Source organism: Cavia porcellus, unplaced genomic scaffold (assembly GCF_034190915.1).
Source record: "Cavia porcellus strain 051 isolate PalLab524CR breed Dunkin Hartley unplaced genomic scaffold, mCavPor4.1 scaffold_23, whole genome shotgun sequence".
Classification (NCBI taxonomy): Eukaryota; Metazoa; Chordata; class Mammalia; order Rodentia; family Caviidae; genus Cavia; species Cavia porcellus.
The window spans coordinates 35,406,599-35,427,908 of NW_026947506.1; the positions used below are offsets into that span (position 1 = coordinate 35,406,599).

Consider the following 21,310-nt stretch of genomic DNA (forward strand, 5'->3'; position numbering starts at 1 on the left):
GACAAATAAGGCTGGTAAAATTATCAGGTGGCCAATAACCTTGATTAAATGGTTTGAGAATTGTAATAAAAAAGCATCTTTTGAGCAGAGCCAAATTGTAAAAAAAAGCACGCCTGAGCAGAGCCACTGAGCTGCTGTTTTGCTGCGCTCCAGCAGAGCACACCCAGCAGGTGGGGCAAGCGCTGGGACGTGGCGCGCAGGGGCGGGCTTGGACTGCCCCCGGAAACGTGTAAGATGGCAGCGGTGACGACGGCGCATGGGGGAGGGAGGGGCTGGGACAGCGCATGGGGGAGGGGCTGGGAGGCGGCCCAACACATCGTGCAAAGCTGGAACTGCTTGCAGGGCGCGAGGATTAGAAAGCCAATTTAGGAACACAGCTGGGTTGTGATCAGCTTCTTTTTGAGCTGCTTGCCACAGCTGATTCCGTTCTTGTGAGCTGAGAGTGGTATTTAGAATCCCATAAACATCCTTAAAATGTAAATCATAACAATTAGTAATAAATTTAAATTGCTGGATATAATTTTGTGGGTTAACAGAGAGGCTACCTAATTTAAGGGTAATCTGGGATAGATCAGAAAGGGAAAAAGGCACATGGATGTTAACAAGCCCCTTGGGGCCAGCTTGGTCCCGAAGCGGTAGCAGAGCCTGAGGAGATTCCGGAGCAGAGAGCCATTGAGCAGCCATCCTTCCGGTAGGCACATGTGAGCAATCATCTGTAGAGCGGCTACAGAGCTGCTGCCGGTCACCCTGGGAAACAGGAGCAGATGGCGTCTCACTGTGTGCCTTGCAGCTAGAGGACTGCTGTCGGCAGCACAATGAAGCGTCATGTGCACTGCTACAGGGCGGCTCTTGTAGTTCACAAGAGGAGCCACAAGGGGACGCCCGTTGACAGTGAGGGTCCTGGGAACATGGCGGCACCCTGTCACGAGACCCAAAACATGGCAGCGCCTTGTCACCATGTGGCCCTCCTGAACATGGCGGCGCCATGCCACGTGGCAGAGGGTTGCAACATGGCGACTGTTCCCCATGCAAGCTGGAACAATCACGCAGCCTGCTGGAAGGACATAGCGACCGAGACCTAGTATGGTGGGCGGGCGGTGAGAATGCTGTAGGGGATAGAAATTCTCAGGAGAGGAAGTCAGAGACTTCGAGGAAGCGCTAACAGAGGGATCAGAGCCGCTGGGAGAGTTATGGGTCCCTGGAGACGAAGGGAGAGAGGATCGAACATCGGGAGATAACTGCGACACAGAAGGATTAGAGCTGCTGGGAGAGTTATGGGTCCTGGAAGGTGGAGAGGGAGACGATCGCACAGCGGGAGGTATCTGCGACGGAGAGGGATTAGAGCTGCTGAGAGAATCAGGCATAGGGGGAAGGGAGAGCGGCCCGGCGGGAGGTAACGGCAGGGAACGAGTTTGGTGGTAGGCAGGCGGTAGCCGGGAAAACAACGGAGGGCAGGACGGAAAAGTTTGCGGCGCAGTAGACTTAGCTAAAAGTATCTCAGCGGGAGCACAAGACTTAATGAGAGATGGGCGTGTTCTCAGAATAAGAAAGGCTTGGACATAAGGGAGTTCTAATAACTTGTTGCCAGCTTGACAAAAATCGTACAAGTTCCTGAGAATGCAGGGGTCAAATGTTCCTTTTTTGGGCCAAGGCTTGCCGATAAGCGGGTAGGTTGGCCAGACCTCCTGGTAGTAAAAAGTTAGTTGTTTAGTTTTTATGGTACCTTTAATTTTTAGAGTACGTAAATTGGAAATTAGGCATTGTAAAGGCGTCTTTTGGGAGTTAGAAAATACGTTCCCCATAACTGATTCAGGCAAGAAAAAAACCGGAGGTCCAGAACAAGTCGTCACTTATTTGTGGTACCACGCGGCGGCTAAGGTTCCAAAAACTCATAAATTCCAGTTGTCACTGAGAGATTTAGGAGTGGAGCCTACGTGGGGTCAGTAACAGTTTTGCCCGTGAAAGCACAAGGCTTTAAGGGAAGTGAGGCATTCTTTCAGTGTGGGTGGTCCCAAAAATCTCTGCTTTGGGCTATCCGAACCCAAAGAACGTGAGAGATTTTGTGGACGCAGGTTTGCCCAGAAAGAACCCTGCCCTGGGCAGTCCTAAGGACGTGAAAATGCACAGACCCACGCAGACGGGGAGAACATTCCACTGGGGCTGCCCAGTGCGAAAAGTTCCCCGGGGAGTGCTCACCTGAAATCAGTTTGGCCGATGCGGAGTGCAGGCGGCTGGCGACAGGAACGTCTCGGGAGAGGAAAAAGCTCGGGATTAATCCAGTATGGTATCTGGTTATCAGCTAGGAGACTCAACTGGGTATGTGGCCCAAGAGTCAGTTGCCTGCCGATCGAGTCACGGCACCAAATGATAGAGTTATTTCCAAAAGATGAAAAATATTAACAAAAGATGAGAAATATAAAATAAAAAGCGGCCTTTATTCTGAGAACACGGAGAGAGATGACCGGCACCACCACCGCTGGCGTCCGGCGATCTCTCCGGCGGACACGTGGCGTGGGGGCCTGTAAATAGCCTCGGTTTGGGGTGGAACCTAAGGCGGGCATTAGGGATACACAGGTAGCTCATTGGTCCTAGGTTTGGCACCATATGTAAATTCCCAGGGGCAGGAAGATGGCGTCACAGGTAACTTCCTAGGGGCAGGGGAGATGGGGCTTCCTGCTTCCGGTTGTGGCTTTCCTGGCTACAGAGTCCTGTCTGGGCCAAAACCCTTTCAGGTACCAGGAATCAAACTCACGACTGCCTGCTTCCAAGGCAGGCACTTATGCTGCTGAGCTAAATCCCCAGCCCCAAGGCTCCAAAATGGTAACAGGATGACTTTGTGTCCTTGACAAATTGCCTAGCCTCAGGTTTTACAGCAGCACAGACAGGCTGAGGCACAGGGTTTAATTCTCTTGGAATAGGTCCAGGGAAAACATTGCTGGCTCATAGAATCACTTTATGGTGAGCTTCTTAGGAGCTACCAAGCTGTGTGCCACATTGGTTGGACACCAGCTATATGAGAGGTCAAATGTCTTCACATCCTTTTAAACCCTTATTTTTTTTTAAAGATGCTACTTGTCATGGTGCTGGGGGGAGTCTAGTGATACCTCACTCCATTCATTTGCATTTCCTTGAAAACTGCTGATACTGAGCAGTGTTTCTTTGTTTGAGACAAGTTCTCACTGGGTAGCCCAGGCTGAGCTGTAATTCACAGTGATCCTCCTACCTCAGCCTCCTGAGTGCTGGAATTGTAGGCCGGCACCACCACTCCTGCCGATACTGTTACAGGGTTCAGGACCAGACCAGAGGGAAGACACAGCACCAAAGAAACTTTGGAAGCCATACAACTTTATTATGCTAGTAGGCTGAAAGGAATCTCGTTTCAGATCATCAGCCCCGAGTCAGCTTTGGATTTTGTTTATATAGGTTTGCAAGCAGGAAGTACATAAGCTGATAGAAAGTTAGTTTATAATTGGTTACCTAGGCTGGGTCATGTGTTGTCAGGCAGATTTGTTCTAGGTGGGCTAATTAGGGTTATGATCATATAATGAAGTCAGGATTGTGCTGAACAAAACCAAAAAGTCAGTCACTGTCTTTAACTGAGCCAGTCTGTCCTAGAGAACTTGAAAGTAAGCTAGTAAAACAAGATGTACTGTCCAGCCGAGTTATGTTTATCTTACAGATTGCAGCTGGCAGGAGGATGTCAAGGCTTAGCTGAGTTTTACAGCTTTTTAATTATGGAAACAGGTTGCACTTCCCGGTCTCATCCTTAAAATGGTATGAAAAATGTAAGTCTAGAATTTTCCTTCACAATCAAAATTGCTTTTACAATACTAGATTTCTTTTCAAGTGCTCTTTAGCCATTTGTGTATCTTCATTGGAGAAATATATATTCAAATACTGTCTTCCACTGTCTGAGTTGTTCTTTTCACTTCCTTGTTTTTGTCTTTTTGAGACAGGGTCTCACTATGCTATTCAGGCTGGCTTTTAGCTCACTTTGTAGCCCAGGCTGGTCTTCAACTTGCAACTATCCTCCTGCCTCAGCCTCCCACATGCTGAAATTATAGGCATGCACCACCAGGCCTGGTGATCAATTTTGATGAAATCTATTTTAATTTTCTTTTGTCATTTGTGATTTTAGTATCATACTGAGAATCTATTGTCTAATCTAAGAGCACAAGGATTTACTTACTTTTTTATGATGAGAGTTATTATTTTGGCTCTTACATTTAGATTTAGGACCCATGGTAATTTATTTATTTATTTTTCAGTATTGGAGATTAAACCTGAGGCCTGGCACTGAGCTGTATCCCTAACCTTTTTAAATTTTTTATTTGAAACAGGGTCTCACTGAATTACCTAGACTGGGTTTGAATTTTCAGTCCTCCTGCTTTAGCCTCCTGGTGGCCTGTGATTACAGGCATGCATCACTGTGCCCATCTCCTTAAACTGCCCAGGCTGTCTATAAATTTAAGATCCTCTTGTCTCAGCTTCCTGAGTGGCTAGGATTACACCATGCCTGCTCCGTTTGGGTTATCTTTACTATCTCTTATAAGACCTTGCGATTGTTTTTACAAGGAAGTACCTCTAGCATATGGGTTATACTTTGTTTTATTTCTTTTATGTTAGGACTCAGGCTCTAGATCTGGAGTATTCTAGTACTGAGGTACATTCCTAGTCCTTTTCATACATTTGGGACAGAGTCTGAGTTGATTGGGCTGATCTTGACTGCAATCATTAAGCCTCAGCGTACTGAGTATCTGGGATTACAACCATGTACCACTGTGCTCCCCAAATTCCACTACTCAGTGTTCATTTCCTCCAAAGATTCCTTCTTAGAAACATCCAGAATACTGTTTAATAAAATATCTGGGTCATCAGTTTGAAAGATAAAATGAACAATGACATAGGTGATGCTCAGGCTGAGATCTCCAACACCAAAAAGATAGAGGGAAAGAAGGAAAGAAAGAAAGAAGAAAGGAGATAAAAGAAAAGGGAAAAGAACGGTCACCAATACAGTGCCATACACAGTGAGTATGATATAGGGGAAAGAAACTCCCAAACTGCTAGATGTGTGGTGTGAGTTCCTGTTCTCTAAAATCAAAGAATTTTAGGAATAATGGAGGTTAAGAGCAGAATACATTTATTGAGAGAAAGAAAGCTTATGTATGAGAGAGAGACAGAGGGCTCCTGAGTGGGTCACTAAAGACTGTCTTTTTAGGGACTTTATTGTTATTTTTTTTTTAATTTTATTTAAGGAGAAAAGAAAAAAAAAGCAGGGAAAGGGTACAAGTTACACAGATTTACAGAAAAAAAATGAACAGTAGGAAATCACTAGTTAATGGATTACATATTGTCATCTTAGAAATAATTGTTCAAGTCACAAAATTAAAGCTTGTAAAGTGGACATTCCATCAATGATACTGCAAACAGTTCTGTTCATTGATCCAATAAAACTCTGTGATATCATTTTCTATCTTATACATTTAAATATACATGCAGTTATATAGTTTGGAGCACTTTCTTTTCCTCTCTTTTGTACCATGACTATTACACATTTTGGGTTTCATTGCTCCCACGGTTCTTATTACTTTTTTGGAAGAGAGTAAAACCAAATGTGACATAACAGAACAGAATTGGTCAAGTTAAAAGGGTGGACATAATAGATAATGTAAAAACATAATACAAGGTGATCAACAATGGTTACCATAATGCCTCCTGCTATCTCTAATAGAATTGCCTATATCGTTAGTTATAATACAATTGAACAAAACAGTAAAGAATAAAACCGACAAAACCAAAACATTGGAGACATTGTAGGTCTTCAAAAGTATATAAAAGTCAACAAGAATGGGCGTCATAATGAATCTCATTATCTTCACAACTGATGCCTAAACTTTCGAACCTGATACTATCCAGCAAAACAGAATAGGGGAACATCAGTTAAAAACCAGATGGTGAGAGTAATACAGGGCTTTAAATCAAGGTAATGAAAAGTCAAAGTGGGTTACTATAATATATCCTGCTATTTTTTTTCCTTTAATTAAAAGGATAAAGATAAAAAAGTAAATAATGGAGTGGAGATTGAGATAAAAGAGGGCATAACAACGAAACAGTGCAGATCAAAACATAACCATTTAAGCAGAATAGTGTTTCACCACCAGATAATCCTAACCTAAAAGTAGTTATCATATTGTCTCTTTCTTTGAAATCCTTGAGTACAACTTCGTATACTGTAGCATTAAGTATATCAAAACAATGTAAAACCATTCAAGAGAATGACAGCATTACAGAGTATTTAGAATCAACTAACAGAAAATGAACAATGGTTTTTAGGGACTTTAATAGAACAAAGCCAGAAGGTGAGAAGGGTCTGAGGTGGGGAAACCATGGGAACTCACAAGGTGGGCATAAAATGGGACAGAACTTTGGTCAACCAGTAAGATTAATTGCTCAGGTACAATTGATTAAATCAGGAACAAATGGGAAAGTGAGCCACATAGCAAACAGGCATGCTTAAAGAACAGTGACTGTCCTGTAGGGATTGGGATGGTGACTCTTGGCTTTCTCATGGTGATAGAGAACTATTTAGACTATCAATCCTTGGGATATGGGTATATTTGCTTTGTCTTTTGTCTTGAGATCTGGCCCACAGTGGGAGGTATTTGTCTTCTGCAAGGTTGCAAGGTATCTGGTCTTCTGCATTGGCTCCTTTGAGGGCCCAGCCCTCTCTGGCCGCCTAGAATATTCCTAACTAACTCAGCTGCCTGTAAGACTCCCTCAACCTTTTAAAAGGTTTTACATCAGAAAGTCTATGGATATAACAGTAGCAGATCACTTGCCTAGCATGCGGGAGGTCCTGAATTTGTTCTCCAGTACGTGAGAAATGGGTTCACTTGCCTGAACTCAAAGAAAGGACTCAGAGGCAAGAAGATTATAAAAGCGTGGCTTTAATCAGTCTCAGGAGGGTAGGAATATGCTGAGCAGGCGAGAGACACCTAAGAGCGCTCACAGTAAGGAATTTTTCCTAGCACACAGGTCCCTTCCTACAGTTCCCCGGTGGCTGAGTACTATGGGGACAGTGTTTCCAGATGCCACCTAGGTTTTCTTTTTCTCTTTATAAGGGAGTTCCTTGGTCCCCCTCCCAATCTGAGTTTGGATTTCTTCATAATATAATCTGGGCTTAGGACTTTTTTTGTGTGTGTGTGTGTGTCTTTTTCATTTTTATCGGTACCAGGGATCAAACTCACGACTGCCTGCTTGCAAGGCAGGTGCTTATGCCGCTGAGCTAAATCCCCAGCCCCCGGGGCTTAGGACTTTTTAAGAAGCAGATGTTCATGTTTAGCAATTTCATGGGACTTTATGATCCCCATGTCTCTATTAGCCATAGCTATTTTGCCTACATTTTCCAGCACTAGCTTATTTCTCCCCCAAGGTCCGTTTGCTTAGACGTGTTCTAAATTCATGAATGTTCCCGGGCCATCAGGCACTCTTAACTGCCAGGAATTCTCCATTCATAGTTCACTAGTATTTTATCTTAAAAATGGACCATTTAAGGATCGTTGGCAGTCTGAGATCAGCCTGGGCTACAAAGTGAGTTCAAGACCAGCCCGAACTGCATAGCCAGACACTGTCTCAAAAAGACAAAGAATGAGACCTAAGTGTGATGTGTCAGCCCACTTACTGAAGCACAAGGACAGCCCAGAGCTTCTAGAAGTGCTGCTTGTGCCTTCCACGCCAGTCTCCTCTCCAGGGGCAGTGACAGGGTGACTGCACTCCCTGTTGGAATTGTTTAAATGGCTTGGTAACTTTGGAGCATTTGGTTTTCATCATAGATCCTAAGCCCGTACAGTGCATCGCGATGGTTTTGTTGAGTTTAATGATAATCTTTGGTAATTTATAGAATGAAAAGAACTTCTCTTTGCTTATTGGAAAAGCCTTTCCTGTACAAGTAGTACTTATCATGCTTGGATTGAGTAGGAATGAAAACTCGGTTCTGTTCTGAGTTTCTGTTTATTAAATCTTTGAATTGTGGACAGATTTTTATGTACTTTAAGCTAGTATTATGAAGAGTTATAAAAAGCCCACTATTAAAACAGTATTAAGAATGGCGAGGAGTGGTGCATGCCTGTTATCCCAGCACTACAGCAGGCTGATATGGTAGAACTGTAAGTCCTAGCCCAGCCTTGACAATTTAACAGTTTAGCTAGATTCTGTCTCAAAATGAAAAGGGGGCTGGGCATTTAGCTCAGTGGCACAGTCCTTGCCTGGCATGCATGAGATCCTGAGTCAGATTCATAGTACAAAAAAATCCCAAACAATTAAAAAAAAAAAAACCACTTTAAGTTTCTTTTCCTTACAAGTACCACAGAAATTTTTACAACAAAATGAAAAAGTACAAATTAAAAGGACAGGGCTGTCCAAATTGCTACAAAATTAACCTGGAGTGTGTGAGGTTCAGTCTTTAGCACTGGCTAAAAAAGAATACTATCTACACCAGGTGGACAAATGACCTGATTGATAAGTATGTGGTATGAGGTGTCTCATAATGTGGTGTTGTGTATAACTGCAGTGAACTCTTCTCCACCTAATGCTTGTTCATGTGAATGACATTGTCCCTGTGTGTGTTTGGACCCAATCTTGTATGCAGTGCTTCAGATTTCCTTATTTCTAACAAGGGTTCTGGGTACCCTGCAGGCACATTGTAACTATATAAGGAAATAGTTTGGGACATGGTAGTAGCTAGATTGACGACAACTTCCAGGAACCTGTGTGGTGGCATTTGCCTGAAATCCCAGTGCTCAGGGAGGCAAAGTCACTAGCATCCATATCTAGTAAAGCCTGGGCAAATTAGGGAGAACTTGTCTCCAAGTGCACTGAATTAAAAGGACTGGGGAGGCAGCTCAGTGAGAAAGTCCTGGACTCAGTCCCCAGAACACACGAACAGCTGGCAGCCTCTGGTCTCTGCTTCCCTGCCTCTGCACCCGTGTCAAGTTTGCTCTCATGTTGTACTAAGGTTAGAGTGTGTGAACATTAGCACAGAGCACAGAAAATGCAAAGTACATGGCATCCAAGATGAGCTCAAAAGACACTGCACCTTGCATCTTGTTCTAAAGCTGAGTCTGCTACCAGCAAGGACGTGAGTCTGCAGACCCCCATCCCCACTAGAGCCCACACGTGATCCAGAGCCCTAAACAACCTCAGCAAAAAATGGAATAGAATCACCAGAGCTAACCCTACAGAACCTGGAGGAAAATATTGGGGGAGCCACAATAATTCACATGTTAAAGTAGATCTCAACCATCTAGTGAGGGTGAGGAGCGGCCTAGCCAATGGGGAGTGAGAAATCTGCTCATTTGCATGGCTGCCAAGCAACACTTGTGACAATATCATCATGGGCTCACTTACTTGGTTGGAACTTGGCAACACTCTCCGATGCCAAGGGAGTTGTTCAGGTGAACACATTTCTTTCTGCTTTCTCCTTTATATCTGCGAAGGTGACTAAATCAAACCAAACTTGGCTCTTGACATTTCTTAGTCAATTGAGATACTTTTAATGGCAATTTCCAGTGCCTACTGCGAGGAGGTATAGGCGGTTCCCATGTCAATGTCTGGACTTACCCTTTGAGTTTGAGGCCTCAACACCCATGCAGTCTGAAAAACATATATTTTGTGCTACTTCAAACCTGTTTTGTTGTTTTTTGTTTTTGGTTTTGTTTTTTTTTTTTTTTTGGTGCCAGGCATTGAACTCACAACCTTGCGCATATGCCGAGCAGGCACTTAAGCCGCTGAGCTAAACTCCCGGGCCCATTATTTCAAATCTTTAAAAATATTGTTTTGGTTGTGGCAAGTACTGAGGATTGATCCTAGAGGCATTTTTTGTTTTACATAGAGGCAGGGTCTCACTATGGGTTGCCTGGGCTGGCCGAGAACTTACCACCCTCCTGACTCTGCCTCTGGAGTAACTCAGAGGATGTGTTACATACCATTCCTGGCTTGAAATATTTGTAAACAGGGAGATAAAACTAGCAGGTACGAGATTTTGGTTAAGCTTTGACAAGTTTTAGTGACGATGAAGCCTCCTAAGGAGGTAAGAGCTAGGAAGATCAAGAGTTCAAGCCCAACTTGGGCTTCACAGTGAATTCAGTGGCATCATAGACTAGAGATCCTCCTGCTTCTGCCCCTTGAGCACTGGGATTACAGGCCATCTTGTTTAAAATTACTTTTGAAGCTCTCCGTTACTATTCCCCGAGAATGTTTTATGTTCACATCTCATATATTTTATATTTAAAAATAAAATAAAAATTTAAGCCTTGATCCTAGTAACCAACATTTTTACAAAGTACTTTAACTGGAAATATCCAGATCCCTGTTTGAAAAAGTCTGGACAGTGACTTAGCACCTCTCAGTGTCCAGTCACATATAATGTAGTCCCAGACCACGTGCTGGTACCACGTGTTTTCTTTTTTGTTTGTTTGTTTGTTTTGTTATATCGGTACCAGGGATTGAACTCACAACCATGTGCTTGCAAGGCAGGTGCTTATGCCACTGAGCTAAATCCCCAGCCCGTGTTTTGTTTTGTAAAGTTCTCTGCCCTACACTATAGAAGACAGTCCTGTATAATTTGGGGGATGGCTGCTTTGTGTTTTGAGACAGGCTCTCACTTTGTAGTGTAGGCTGGCCTTGGACTCACTGTGTGGTCTAGGCTGACCTTGAACTCATGCTGATCTTCCTGCCTCTGCCTCCTGATTGCTGAGATCACAGGCTGTGCTCCTTAAAATTACTTTCAAAGTTCTCCACTAGCATTCCCTGCGAATGTTTTATGTTTATATCTCATAATCATCACATCTCCACACCTTGATGATGAAATTTATTTCTGGAATTGTTCAAATGTCATATATAAGAGTGAGTGATCAAAATCTGGTGTCATTTAAGGTGACCCTTAAAATTCAATTTTAATATGTATAAAAAAATATTTTTTTTCTGAGTACATCCTCCAACCCTTCTGCGACTCATATCAATCATTAGGACTCCTTTCCTTCCCTCTGTGCTGAAGACAGCTTTATGTACATTAGTCTAGTGCCTGTTCTATTAATTTCCATTCATGTATTCTTCTTCCATTCACTGAAATAGGCATATTTCATAATCAAATAGTAATTTAAAGGGATTTGTTACTGTATACAAAAATACATGTTTATTGTATTTTTAGTTTGAACATATGTTTTGGGGAGCATTCTATGTTAATATAATGTAATTCTCCAAACCTGATATTGCATAGTCAATTTAGCATCCTCCCCACTGAATGAGATCAGGTCTCTTCAATATTATAAAAAACTCAAAAACTGTCATTGATACTCAAGTGTATGTCCACAGGGAATACATGTGAACAGTCCGCAATTTTACAGATATTACTGAACCTGTGTCTCAGTCCTTAGTTTGTAAAGGAGATGTTGATGTCAGGTAACCAACAGGATTGGAGTCACATTGAAGGACCTGACATAATTAACAGTAGACTCTCTGGAAGTGGCACAGAATTCCAGGAGTTTCTTTGGTAAATATTTTGTCTTAGGCACCTGGGAGATTTGCTTATAAGTTACCAACACTGTTGTCTTTACATACAGAAGTATCCTGTCTTGACCCAAGGCATATTTCTCACCTGAAGGCTGTTCAACAACCATTTCTTATTGACAACTTCCCATTTTTTGTGTCCTGAGGTGAGTTGGTCCCACAGCTTCCCACAACACCCAGCGGCTCCTACCACCAGGATCTGCACCCTGATCTTTCATCATTATTCAAAGCTGAGCCCATGTGTGAAGGAAACCCTTTCACCCATTTACAGCCCTGTGAAGAAACTACGCGTTGACACTAATTATTAGACAGTGAGAAATCTACTTTGCATTTAGTCCCTAAAAAAGAAATACTATACTACAGGCATATCTCCATAGCCCTGTGGAGAATAGCAGAAGGCAGATTTAAAACACTGAGGAGAGAGATGCCTGGGACACTTTCCTCTGTCCAGTGTTATCCAGCATAAATATCCTTTCTTAATGATCATCCCTCACCTTTGCTCCTAGGAGGCTGATTCCTGCCAGTGCCACTGACCAACCTCCATCCTAGGTCAGAGGATCTCTGACCCAGCTGTGCAGGGCCCCTCAGGGCCTTCAGCCCTGAATTTCCCTGTTTGTGGAGTCCTTGTGAGGGTGTAGTTTTTGTCATCAGCTCCTTAAGGTGAGTGAGACACTTGGCTTTCCTTCTGGCCTGTTTTCTCACCACACCGGTCCGTGAAAGCTGCAGCGGATGTTAGAGATGAGAAGAGAAACAGTTCACAGGCCTAGGAGGGGACAGGGATGAGGCTTGGACGGAAGACATTAAGAACCTCCAGGTCTCAGAGAGGAGGTTGCCCATGCCTGGTAGAACTAAAGGAAGCATCTGGTGGGACACAGGGCAGCAAATGAGAGTGAAGGGGGAGGCTAACCAGAGCCACTGAGTTGCAGTTTAGAAATGGCAAGTTGGGTTAATTCCACTGGACTTTGGTTGGGGAAGTTGCTAGATGGGGGCACTATACCCTGGATGGTGTAGAGGGGGAAATATTGGGGAGATAGCCTGTGGGAGAGAGTTAGGTAAGGAAGATCCTGGAGTATGGGCTCAGGACAGGGTGGTTTATGGAGGAAATGCCAGCCTGTGGTGGGATTTTTGTTGCTTAGAAGAAATGGCTATGGCTGGAAGGCAGTGACTCCCGGGCCAGTGAGCTCTTTGAGACTCTGAAAAAGTAAAAAGCATTCAGCCGCCCTGCACCCCAGCACCTTTCCATTGTCTCCCTCATCTTCTCCTTCAAGGATATCACTGATTTCTTAGCCCAATTTTATAGGTAGCTTGAAAGCTCACTGAGGGCAGGGACTCTTTAGCAGAAACACGTTGGTATCTCCCTGAAGGGCAGAGACAACCCCAGGTGGCTGAAAGGGAAAGTGTTTTAAAGACACAGTAGCCATAGATGACTGAAGGTCGTGTGGGGTCATCTTTACAGATTGGAGTAACATCCCTCGGACCACCCTTGTTTCTTGCCTGAGAGCATAGAACCAGCTTTCTGTCACTGACGACTTTCCATTTCTCCTCTACTGAGGTGAGTTGGGCCCACATCCTAGAGCACCCTCCGCAAGTACCCTGGGGTTCCTGCAGCCCTGACCTACACCATCACTCGGGATGGACTCTCATTTGTCTAGGAAATCCTACAACCACATACAGCCCAGTGAGGAACATTTTTGTGGATACTGATTTTTTTGTCTTCTTGAGACAGTGTTTTGCTGTGCAGTTCATGCTGGCCTTGAGCTCACTTTGTAGCTCAAGCTGCTCTGGAGTTTGCATTGACTTTCTAATCTCATCGTCCCAAGTGCTGGGATTACAGCCATGCACCACCGGTGACTACTGATTGCTGAATTATGAGCAATGCTATTTACATCTGTCTTATATAATGAAAGTAGTTTTGGAGTCTACTCCACAATTCTGTGCATATTTGTAAGTGACATGTCTGAAACCCTGAGGAGAGAGGCCTGGGAATCAGTCATCACTCCTGGGTTAGATGGCATAACCATCCTTTCCTAATGACCATCCCTCATTTTGGCTGCTAGGAGGCTGATTGCTGCCAGTACCACTGACCGACATCCATCCCTAGGTCAGAGAGTCTCTGACCCTGCTGGGCAGGGCCTCTACGGGCCTTCTCCCCTTGAGTACCTGTTTGGTGAAGAGCCTTCTAATTAGGGGTACGTATTTTGTAGTCAACTTTTAAAGTGAGGGAGACACTTGGCTTTCCTTTGCCCTGTTTTCTCACCGCACCAGTCCATGAACCCTGCAGTGGAGACAGAATGAGGAAGAGTTTGCAGGCCTAGCGGGGGACAAGAATGAGGCTCAGAGGGAAGACATTTATATACTTGCAGGCCTGAGAGATGAGGTTGCCCATGCTGGGGAGAACCCAGGGCAACCATCTGGGGTAGTTCACGTGGCAGAAGACAACAATGGAGAGGCCAAGGCAGGGCCTTTACTGGGGTGCTGGAAGGTACAGCAGGCCAAACGAAGTGGCAAAGTGCCCAGCTCTTAGGAGGCTGAGGCAGGAAGATCACTGAAATTTTGAGACCAGCTTGGGCTATAAAGTGAACTTAATGCCAACCTGAACTGCATAGCGAGACCCTGTCTCAAAAACAAACAAACAAAAAAGCTGGAAAAACCCCAGTAAACTGAAATAATTTCATTGGCTTCATTGTTGGGGAGGTCACTAGATGGCAGCAGCAGGCCTCAAATGGTTTAGAGCCCGGGAAATGTTAGTGAAAGCAAGACTCAGGAAAGCTGTGTTCCTACCGGGAGGACATGTCTCAGGCAGAATTTACTGTGCTTGGAAAGATGGCTAGTGCTGGCAAGGGTGTGCCTTCAGGCCAGTGAGATTTTTTAGGCATCCAAACATCATAAAATACAGAAAGTAACATGCACTCTCCCATCCTCCACCTGCACCATCCACTGTTCCCACCTTCTCTCCCTTCACAGCTATCGCTTATTGGTCACCTGCTTTCCATAAGCAGCTTGAAAGCTCACTGAGGGCAGGCAGTCTGTGGCACAAACACCTTTGTTGTCTCCCTGATGGGCAGAGAATCCCTAGGTGAATGGAAGGTTGAGTGTTTCTAGAAAAAGTATGTACATAAATAACCATGGGTCATCCTTACAGTTCCAAGTGTCCTTCCCTAAACCAACCATAGTTCTTACCTGAAGTCAGCAGAACCAATTGTCTGTCATCACTGACTTTCCGTCTTTTGGCCACTGAAGTAAGTTAGACCCACAATTGTCCAGCACTCTTGCCACAGCAATGCAGAGGCTCTACCACTCAAAACTGTACCCTGCCCCTTTGCCATGAGTAAGGGTGGAGCATTTGCCTAGAAAATCCTTCCAGCCCTGCAAAGAATGTGTATAAAGACACTAGTTGTTGGATTTTGAGCAAACTTGTAGAATGGAAGTCTTACTGACTTCCATGGACATGACTCCACGGTTCTGTGGGGAATAGTAAATGGCATGTCTACACATTGAGGAGCGATGCCTGGGAAGCAGTCATGCGAGCTGGCATAACCATCCTTTCCTAATGACAAGCTTTCATTTTTGCTCCTAGGAAGTTGATACCTCTGACCAACGTCCATCCTAGGTCAGAGGTTCTCTGACCCTGCTCGGCCTTCACCCCTTGAATCTCCCTGCTTGTGGGTGTCTCCTGAGGGTGCAGATTTTGTCACCAGCTCCTTCAGGTGAGTGAGGCACTTGGCTTAGCACCGTTTTCTCACAGCCTAGTCTGTGAAATCTGCAGTGTTCTGAGAGTGTAATCTTAGACACAGGATGATAAGGGGTTTGTGTTCCAGAGATGGGACAAGAATGAGCACCAGGAGGAAGACATTCATGTAACACCAGGTCTCACACAGGAGGTTGCCCAGGCCAGTGGAACCAAGCGGATGCATCTGGTGTGGGTCACCTGGCAGAAGATCACAATGTGGGGGAAACCGAATCCGCCTTTATGGAGTTTTGGAGGAAAAGCAAGCCAGACCAGAGTAGACAGCTACAAATGGCAGATTGAGATAATTTTTATTGGGCTTTGGTTGTTGGGACATCTCTAGATGTTTGTATTTGGGCCTGCGTGGTTTAGGCAGGGGAAATATTAGGGAAATATCTAGATAAGTAAATGGTTGAGATCAGATCCTGGGTTGGTTGGTTTTTATAGGAAACTCATGTGTTTGGAGTGGCCCTTTAGTATCCAGAAAAAGCAATTATACATAAGAGAGGGAATTTTTCTCAGGCCAACACACTGCCTAAAATGTCTAAACTACATAAAATACAGAGCATATAAAACACTGCTGACACATCCAGGCTTGTCAATGCCTCACCTTGATTCCTTCCTGGACTTTCACATGGACTTGTCCCTCTGGTCATGCATCCAGACTCCCTTTCCCTCGGAGACGCCGTCATTGGATTAGGACCCATCCTAAAGACTTTATTCTCTGAGGATCTGACCCAGTTGATGTGATCCTGAATGAGGACACAGTTCTCGCTCCCATTACACAGTTCCGACCATGATACCTCCTCCCCTCACTCTGGTTTTGCCTCCTCTCTCTGCACCTATGATTAAGATTATTTTCATTGGTTTTTATAATTGGATCCTGATAGTATGTGCTCATGTTCTCTTTTTCATAGATAGATGTATAACATGCAAATAAAGATAATTTTGTCTCCTTTCAGGCAGAAATAGCTTGGTTTGATGGTGATGTGTCGGTGGCAGACTTCCAGTATTGTATTTTTTCATTGTTCAAGAGAGCATGCATTCTTGTTTGTTCAGGAAGAGATTTCCATTATTTACATTAGGAAGTGATATTTTTCCTTTTAAGTTCTCATTTTGAACTTTAACTTAAAAATCAAAACTAATTTTTGTTTTCACATAGTCAAGACAGTTTCCTAAGAAATTATATGTGAACTGAAAATTTAATTATATTAGTAATAGTTTCTAGTGTTAAACAGAGAGGTGCAAGTAAGTACTTAGTAAATATGAGTAAATTTTGGAAATGGAAATTGAAGTGCCTGATCAAAAACTGAAATATACTTTTAGAAGGCATGAATAGTTTGTCAAAGATTTTGAAATGAAATTAATTGATATTTTTAGGTTAGCATGATTCTAAATGTCCCAAGAAAATTATTAAAAAGAGATAGAGGGCTGAGGATGCGGTTTTGTGAGAGAGTGCTTGGCCGGCATGGGTGAGACCATTTGTTTAATTCCAAGTACTGCCTGCCCCCAAATACTAATGTTTTTATACTCGGGTGATTTGTTTGAAAATAAGTTAAAATGGCTAGAAAGCATTCCAAAATCTAATGGCCGGGTGAGTAGATTCCTTTGTTTTTTTGATTTTAGCAGAGTGAACAATGACTGTAATTGGCAGAGCTGACTCTTCAGACCCATCAGCCCGTCAGAATCAGCCCGGCCGTTCCGAGGCAGTCTCCACTGGAGACGTGGACGCAGGCTCTGCCGGCTGGAGTGCTGTGTCTTCACTAAGTGATGTTTCCAGTCACACACTTTCTTTAGGACCAGTGCCCGGGGCTGCTTATTCAGATTCGGCTGTCTCTGATAGATCAGAGCCATCACCACCAAAGGATCAAGGTACTATTAAAAAGCTCACTGCCAGAAACTCCTGTATAAATCCTGTCAGTAGGTTGGTAGTTTCAGAGAGGTGCTTATTTTCTAAGAGATCTTTCCACACACGTGGCCAGAATTATATGATGCAAATTATTTTCCTTTAATGAGTAAGCATTCATTATTAATATATGTAGCATAACAGGCTATTATTTTTTTAGTTCCCAAATATGAATAATTTCTTTTATTTCTAATTTTTAGAAGGATAAACTATCTTAGAGAGAATGGAGAGGAGCAATTTTTATATTTTCAGCTAACCAGTAGTATCGTGTTCCCTAAGTAGATACTGCATCTGTCTTTGGAAAAGAGCAGATAACGTAAACACAGTTACGTTTGTTAAAATTTATCCAGATGAGTGAAACCTCAACACTTTCAATTGGTACTTGAAAGGCTTGTGTTTAAACCCTTGAAGATTTGAAAGGCAAAGAAAGATAATACTAGAATTAGTTCTAATGGGAATTTGGTTCAGCTTAGAATAGTTCCATCCTGGTATTGTTTTGCGTCCTCTTAGTAACTTTGATACTGTGGTGTGGGAGTGGGTGGTGTGGTTTGTTGAAGGTGTTCTGAGTGTGTGTGAGGGGAAGCTTATGTCACAGATCAAAACAACTTACGTTACACATAAAGGTTTGAGGTCCTTTGGCTTCTCCATCAAGACTTTCCCACAGGCACAAAAACAGAACAAAACAAGAAAGACTTTCCCACAGACCACCTTTCCGCAGGGCTCCAGCTTCTGTCACATTGCTGGGGCTTCTCTTTCGCTCCTCACTCTGGTCTTGTCTTACTCCCCACAGACTCATTTTTCCTTTCCTGTTTGTTCTTTGTTCCCTCTCAAGATATTACTGAAATAGTCAGTAATATCTCTTCAGTGGAGAAGCACCTGCAGGCCGTCTTTGCCTCTGTTAGCACCAAGACGCTTGCCATCTTTGGAAAATCAGTTTTGCTGCTGGTGATTGAAAGTTCCTAGTGCAGTAAGCTGTCTCTTCACCAGTACCAACCACCAGGACTGAAACCGAGACACGAGGGGAGGCCCAGCCTATGCGATGGGAAGGATGGAGGCGGCCCTGAATACACGCATCCAAAGCAAACGTTCAAGGGGCTGGCTCACCTTATCTATTCCATTGGTTGGGTTAAGTAGCTATAAAGAAGTAATTGTAATGAACTCTCACAAAGTCGTCAGCCAGCTCTGACATTTACTAACTTATAGCCAGATCACACACTGACCCTATCCAGAGAATTTTAAAGCAAGTCCAATATTCCATATTTCACTTATAAGTATTTTAGTGTGTATATGTGTAGAATTCTTTTTAAAAGTTAAAAATGTCTATGTTAAAAATGTAGTCAATATTCAGATATCTCTGGTTGTCGTGTTTTTTTCAGTACTAGAGTACCAGAGATTGAACCCAGGAAGTGCTGAGCTATTTCTATTTTCAGACAGGATCTTGCTAAATTGCTAGCAGTCCTCCTGCCTCAGCCTCTTGAGTAGCTGGGGTTACAGGCATGCACTGTCATGGGTGGCTGTGTAGCTTGTTTTCAGTACTCAGTCATTGAAAGCGACATCCATTGGAGTCTGCACTTTGCATTTGTGGATCTGTCTGTGAAATTTCTCATAATTTGTAAGCCCTCCCACCTTTTGTGTTTGCAATTTATTTACTGAAGAAACTAAATCTTAGCTTTTCCTGTTCTAGGTTCTGTCTTGTTAAATGTCCCTTTCTGGCAGCGTGTTTCTGGCAGCGATAATGAAATTTATAATGTCGATCAAGTATCATTATTTATTTGGCTTTAGCAGCATGCGGAGTTGTGTTTTTAAATCTTTGTTGTGTATTTTTCTATTCCCAGGTGACAGCATTGCGCTGCCACAGAAAGTTCTTTTTCCCTCGGAGAAGATTTGTCTTAAGTGGCAGCAAACTCACGGAGTTGGCGCTGGGCTTCAGAACCTGGGCAACACCTGCTTTGCCAATGCAGCGCTGCAGTGTCTGACATACACAGCACCTCTCGCCAATTACATGTTGTCACATGAACACTCCAAGATATGTAAGTGTCGTGCACAGTGGTGTTTGTGGACTGTGGTATGCTAACCTACTCACTTTTTCCCCCTCTAAAATGAAAGGAATTAAGTTGAGTTATGCGATCATTAAGAAGCTGGCTTATTCTTGCTCTTTTTTGTGGCCCCGGGAGGGTGATCAGTTGCTTCAACATGAAATTGAACATCGCCTTCCCAGCTAGTGGCTGCCATCACTGAGGTGGTGATGAACCTAAACTTCGTACAGTCCGTGAGAAGCGTATGGCCACAGAAGTTGCTGCTGACTCTGGGTGAAGAACAGGGGTCCAAATCAGTGGTGAGAATGACAAGCAAGGTTTCTCCATGAAGCAGGGCTTCTCGATTCATGGCCAAGTCCACTTGCTACTGAGCAAGGGGCATTCCTGTTACAGACCAGGGAGAACCAGAGAGAGAAAGCGTAAATCTGTCTCAGGTTGCACTGTGGATGCCAATCTGAGGGTTCTCAATTTGTTTATTGTAAAAAATGAGAGAAAGATATTCCTGGATTGACTGATACTACTGTGCCTCAGTGCCAGGGGCCCAAAAGAGCAAGCAGACTCCATAAACATTTCCATCTTTCTGAAGATGATGATGTCCGCCACTAGGCTGTCAGAAAGCCCTTAAACAAAGAAGATAAACCCAAGATGAAAGCCCCCAAGACTCAGCGTCTTGTTACTCCATGTGTCCTCCAATGTGAATGCTGCCCGTATGGCTCTGAAGAAACCACATACTAAAAAAAAACAAAGAGGTTGCAGAATATTCTAAGCTTCTGGCCAAGAGAATGAAGGAAGCTAAAGAAAAACACCAGGAACAAATTGCCAACAGATGCAGGCTTTTCTCTGAGAGCTTCTACTCTGAGTCCAGTCAAAAATGAAATGCTTATGTATCAAAAAAAATTTGTAAAGGTGCTTTATTCTTTTAGACCCCAGGATTTGTATTTAGCTTCATAAGAAGCATATGGCATCTAATTTGACCTCGGGGTGGGTATTTAAAAGGAAACCTATTTGTATTATCTCTTAGCATTTCTAACCCCCGCCTAGTTTTCTACACTTGTTAAAATGTTTTTGTTTTCATTTTTGTTGTGCTAGGGGTCGAACCCAGGATCTCACATGTGTCAGGCAAGTGCTCTACCACTGAGCTACACCCCCAGTTCTTACACGTGTTAAAAATGTGACATGATGTCTGACATTAACGGTTGGCATAGACAGGATTAAGAGATCCTGCCCTCTGGCCTTCATTGGAAGGCTTCAGTCCTTTCCCAGCTTCTAAGCAGAGGAGAAGAGCTCTCACCCGGCCCCCAACCTCGTGGGGTCCTGCAGGGCTTTCCTTTCAGCATTGGAGGCTCCACGTGCAACCTGGGGCAGAAATCAGTTAAAACTTACACAGATGCCTTTACATAGAAGCCAGCTCAGTGCTGACTACTGAAGCAGGATGTAGAATATCTGTTTTTGAGGTTTTTGACTCCTGCATACCGTGATTATCTGTCATCCTTTATAAATGAAGTCTCCCTGCTCTTGGCTCTGAGTTAATGCTCAGGTTTGTGTGTGTGCTCTGGTGCAATTTGTCAATGATCTGAATAAAACATACAAAAACCTCAGTTTCTTCTTGCATAATTATTTACTAAATGGAGAATTTAAATGGATTGTTTTACAACTGTCTTTCCATCAAAGAGTAAATTAATAAAGTATTTGGTAAGTACAGAAAAATTTAAGCCAAGAAAAACCACCTGGAGACTCCTCAGCTAAAGATACTTGCTATGCCAGGGGATTATATTAAATTATAGAATAAATACTGCATTTCCCTCAATTTCTAAGTCCAAGATTCATTCCCCACAGACAGCTTTTGTATCACTTGGTGCTTAATGAAAGTAAGGTGTGGTTGAAAAACCCAGTACTGGCACTAGTACAGCAAGAGGAAGTAGTTTGGTTAGATGCACACATTGTTCCTCCTCCTCCTCCTCCTCCTCCTCCTCCTCCTCCTCCTCCTCCTCCTCCTGGCTGGTTTGTTTTTAGTTGTAATATTTTATTTTTAATTTTGGTGTCTGTGCAGTCCTTGCTGGAATATAGAGACACATT

The 21,310-nt window shown here is 43.5% G+C and overlaps 1 protein-coding gene and 1 pseudogene across 1 annotated transcript in view; both read left to right on the top strand.

The window, feature by feature from the left end:
• Positions 1-16,929: 16,929 nt before the first annotated feature.
• Positions 16,930-21,310, top strand: part of LOC100719875 (ubiquitin carboxyl-terminal hydrolase 42-like) — a 45,163-nt gene continuing 40,782 nt past the window's right edge. The window contains 2 exon segments of the mRNA XM_063233610.1: positions 16,930-17,164; positions 19,034-19,228. Coding sequence (XP_063089680.1) covers positions 16,930-17,164; positions 19,034-19,228 — 430 coding nt within the window.
• LOC134472486 (small ribosomal subunit protein eS6-like) lies at positions 19,392-20,117 on the top strand (annotated as a pseudogene).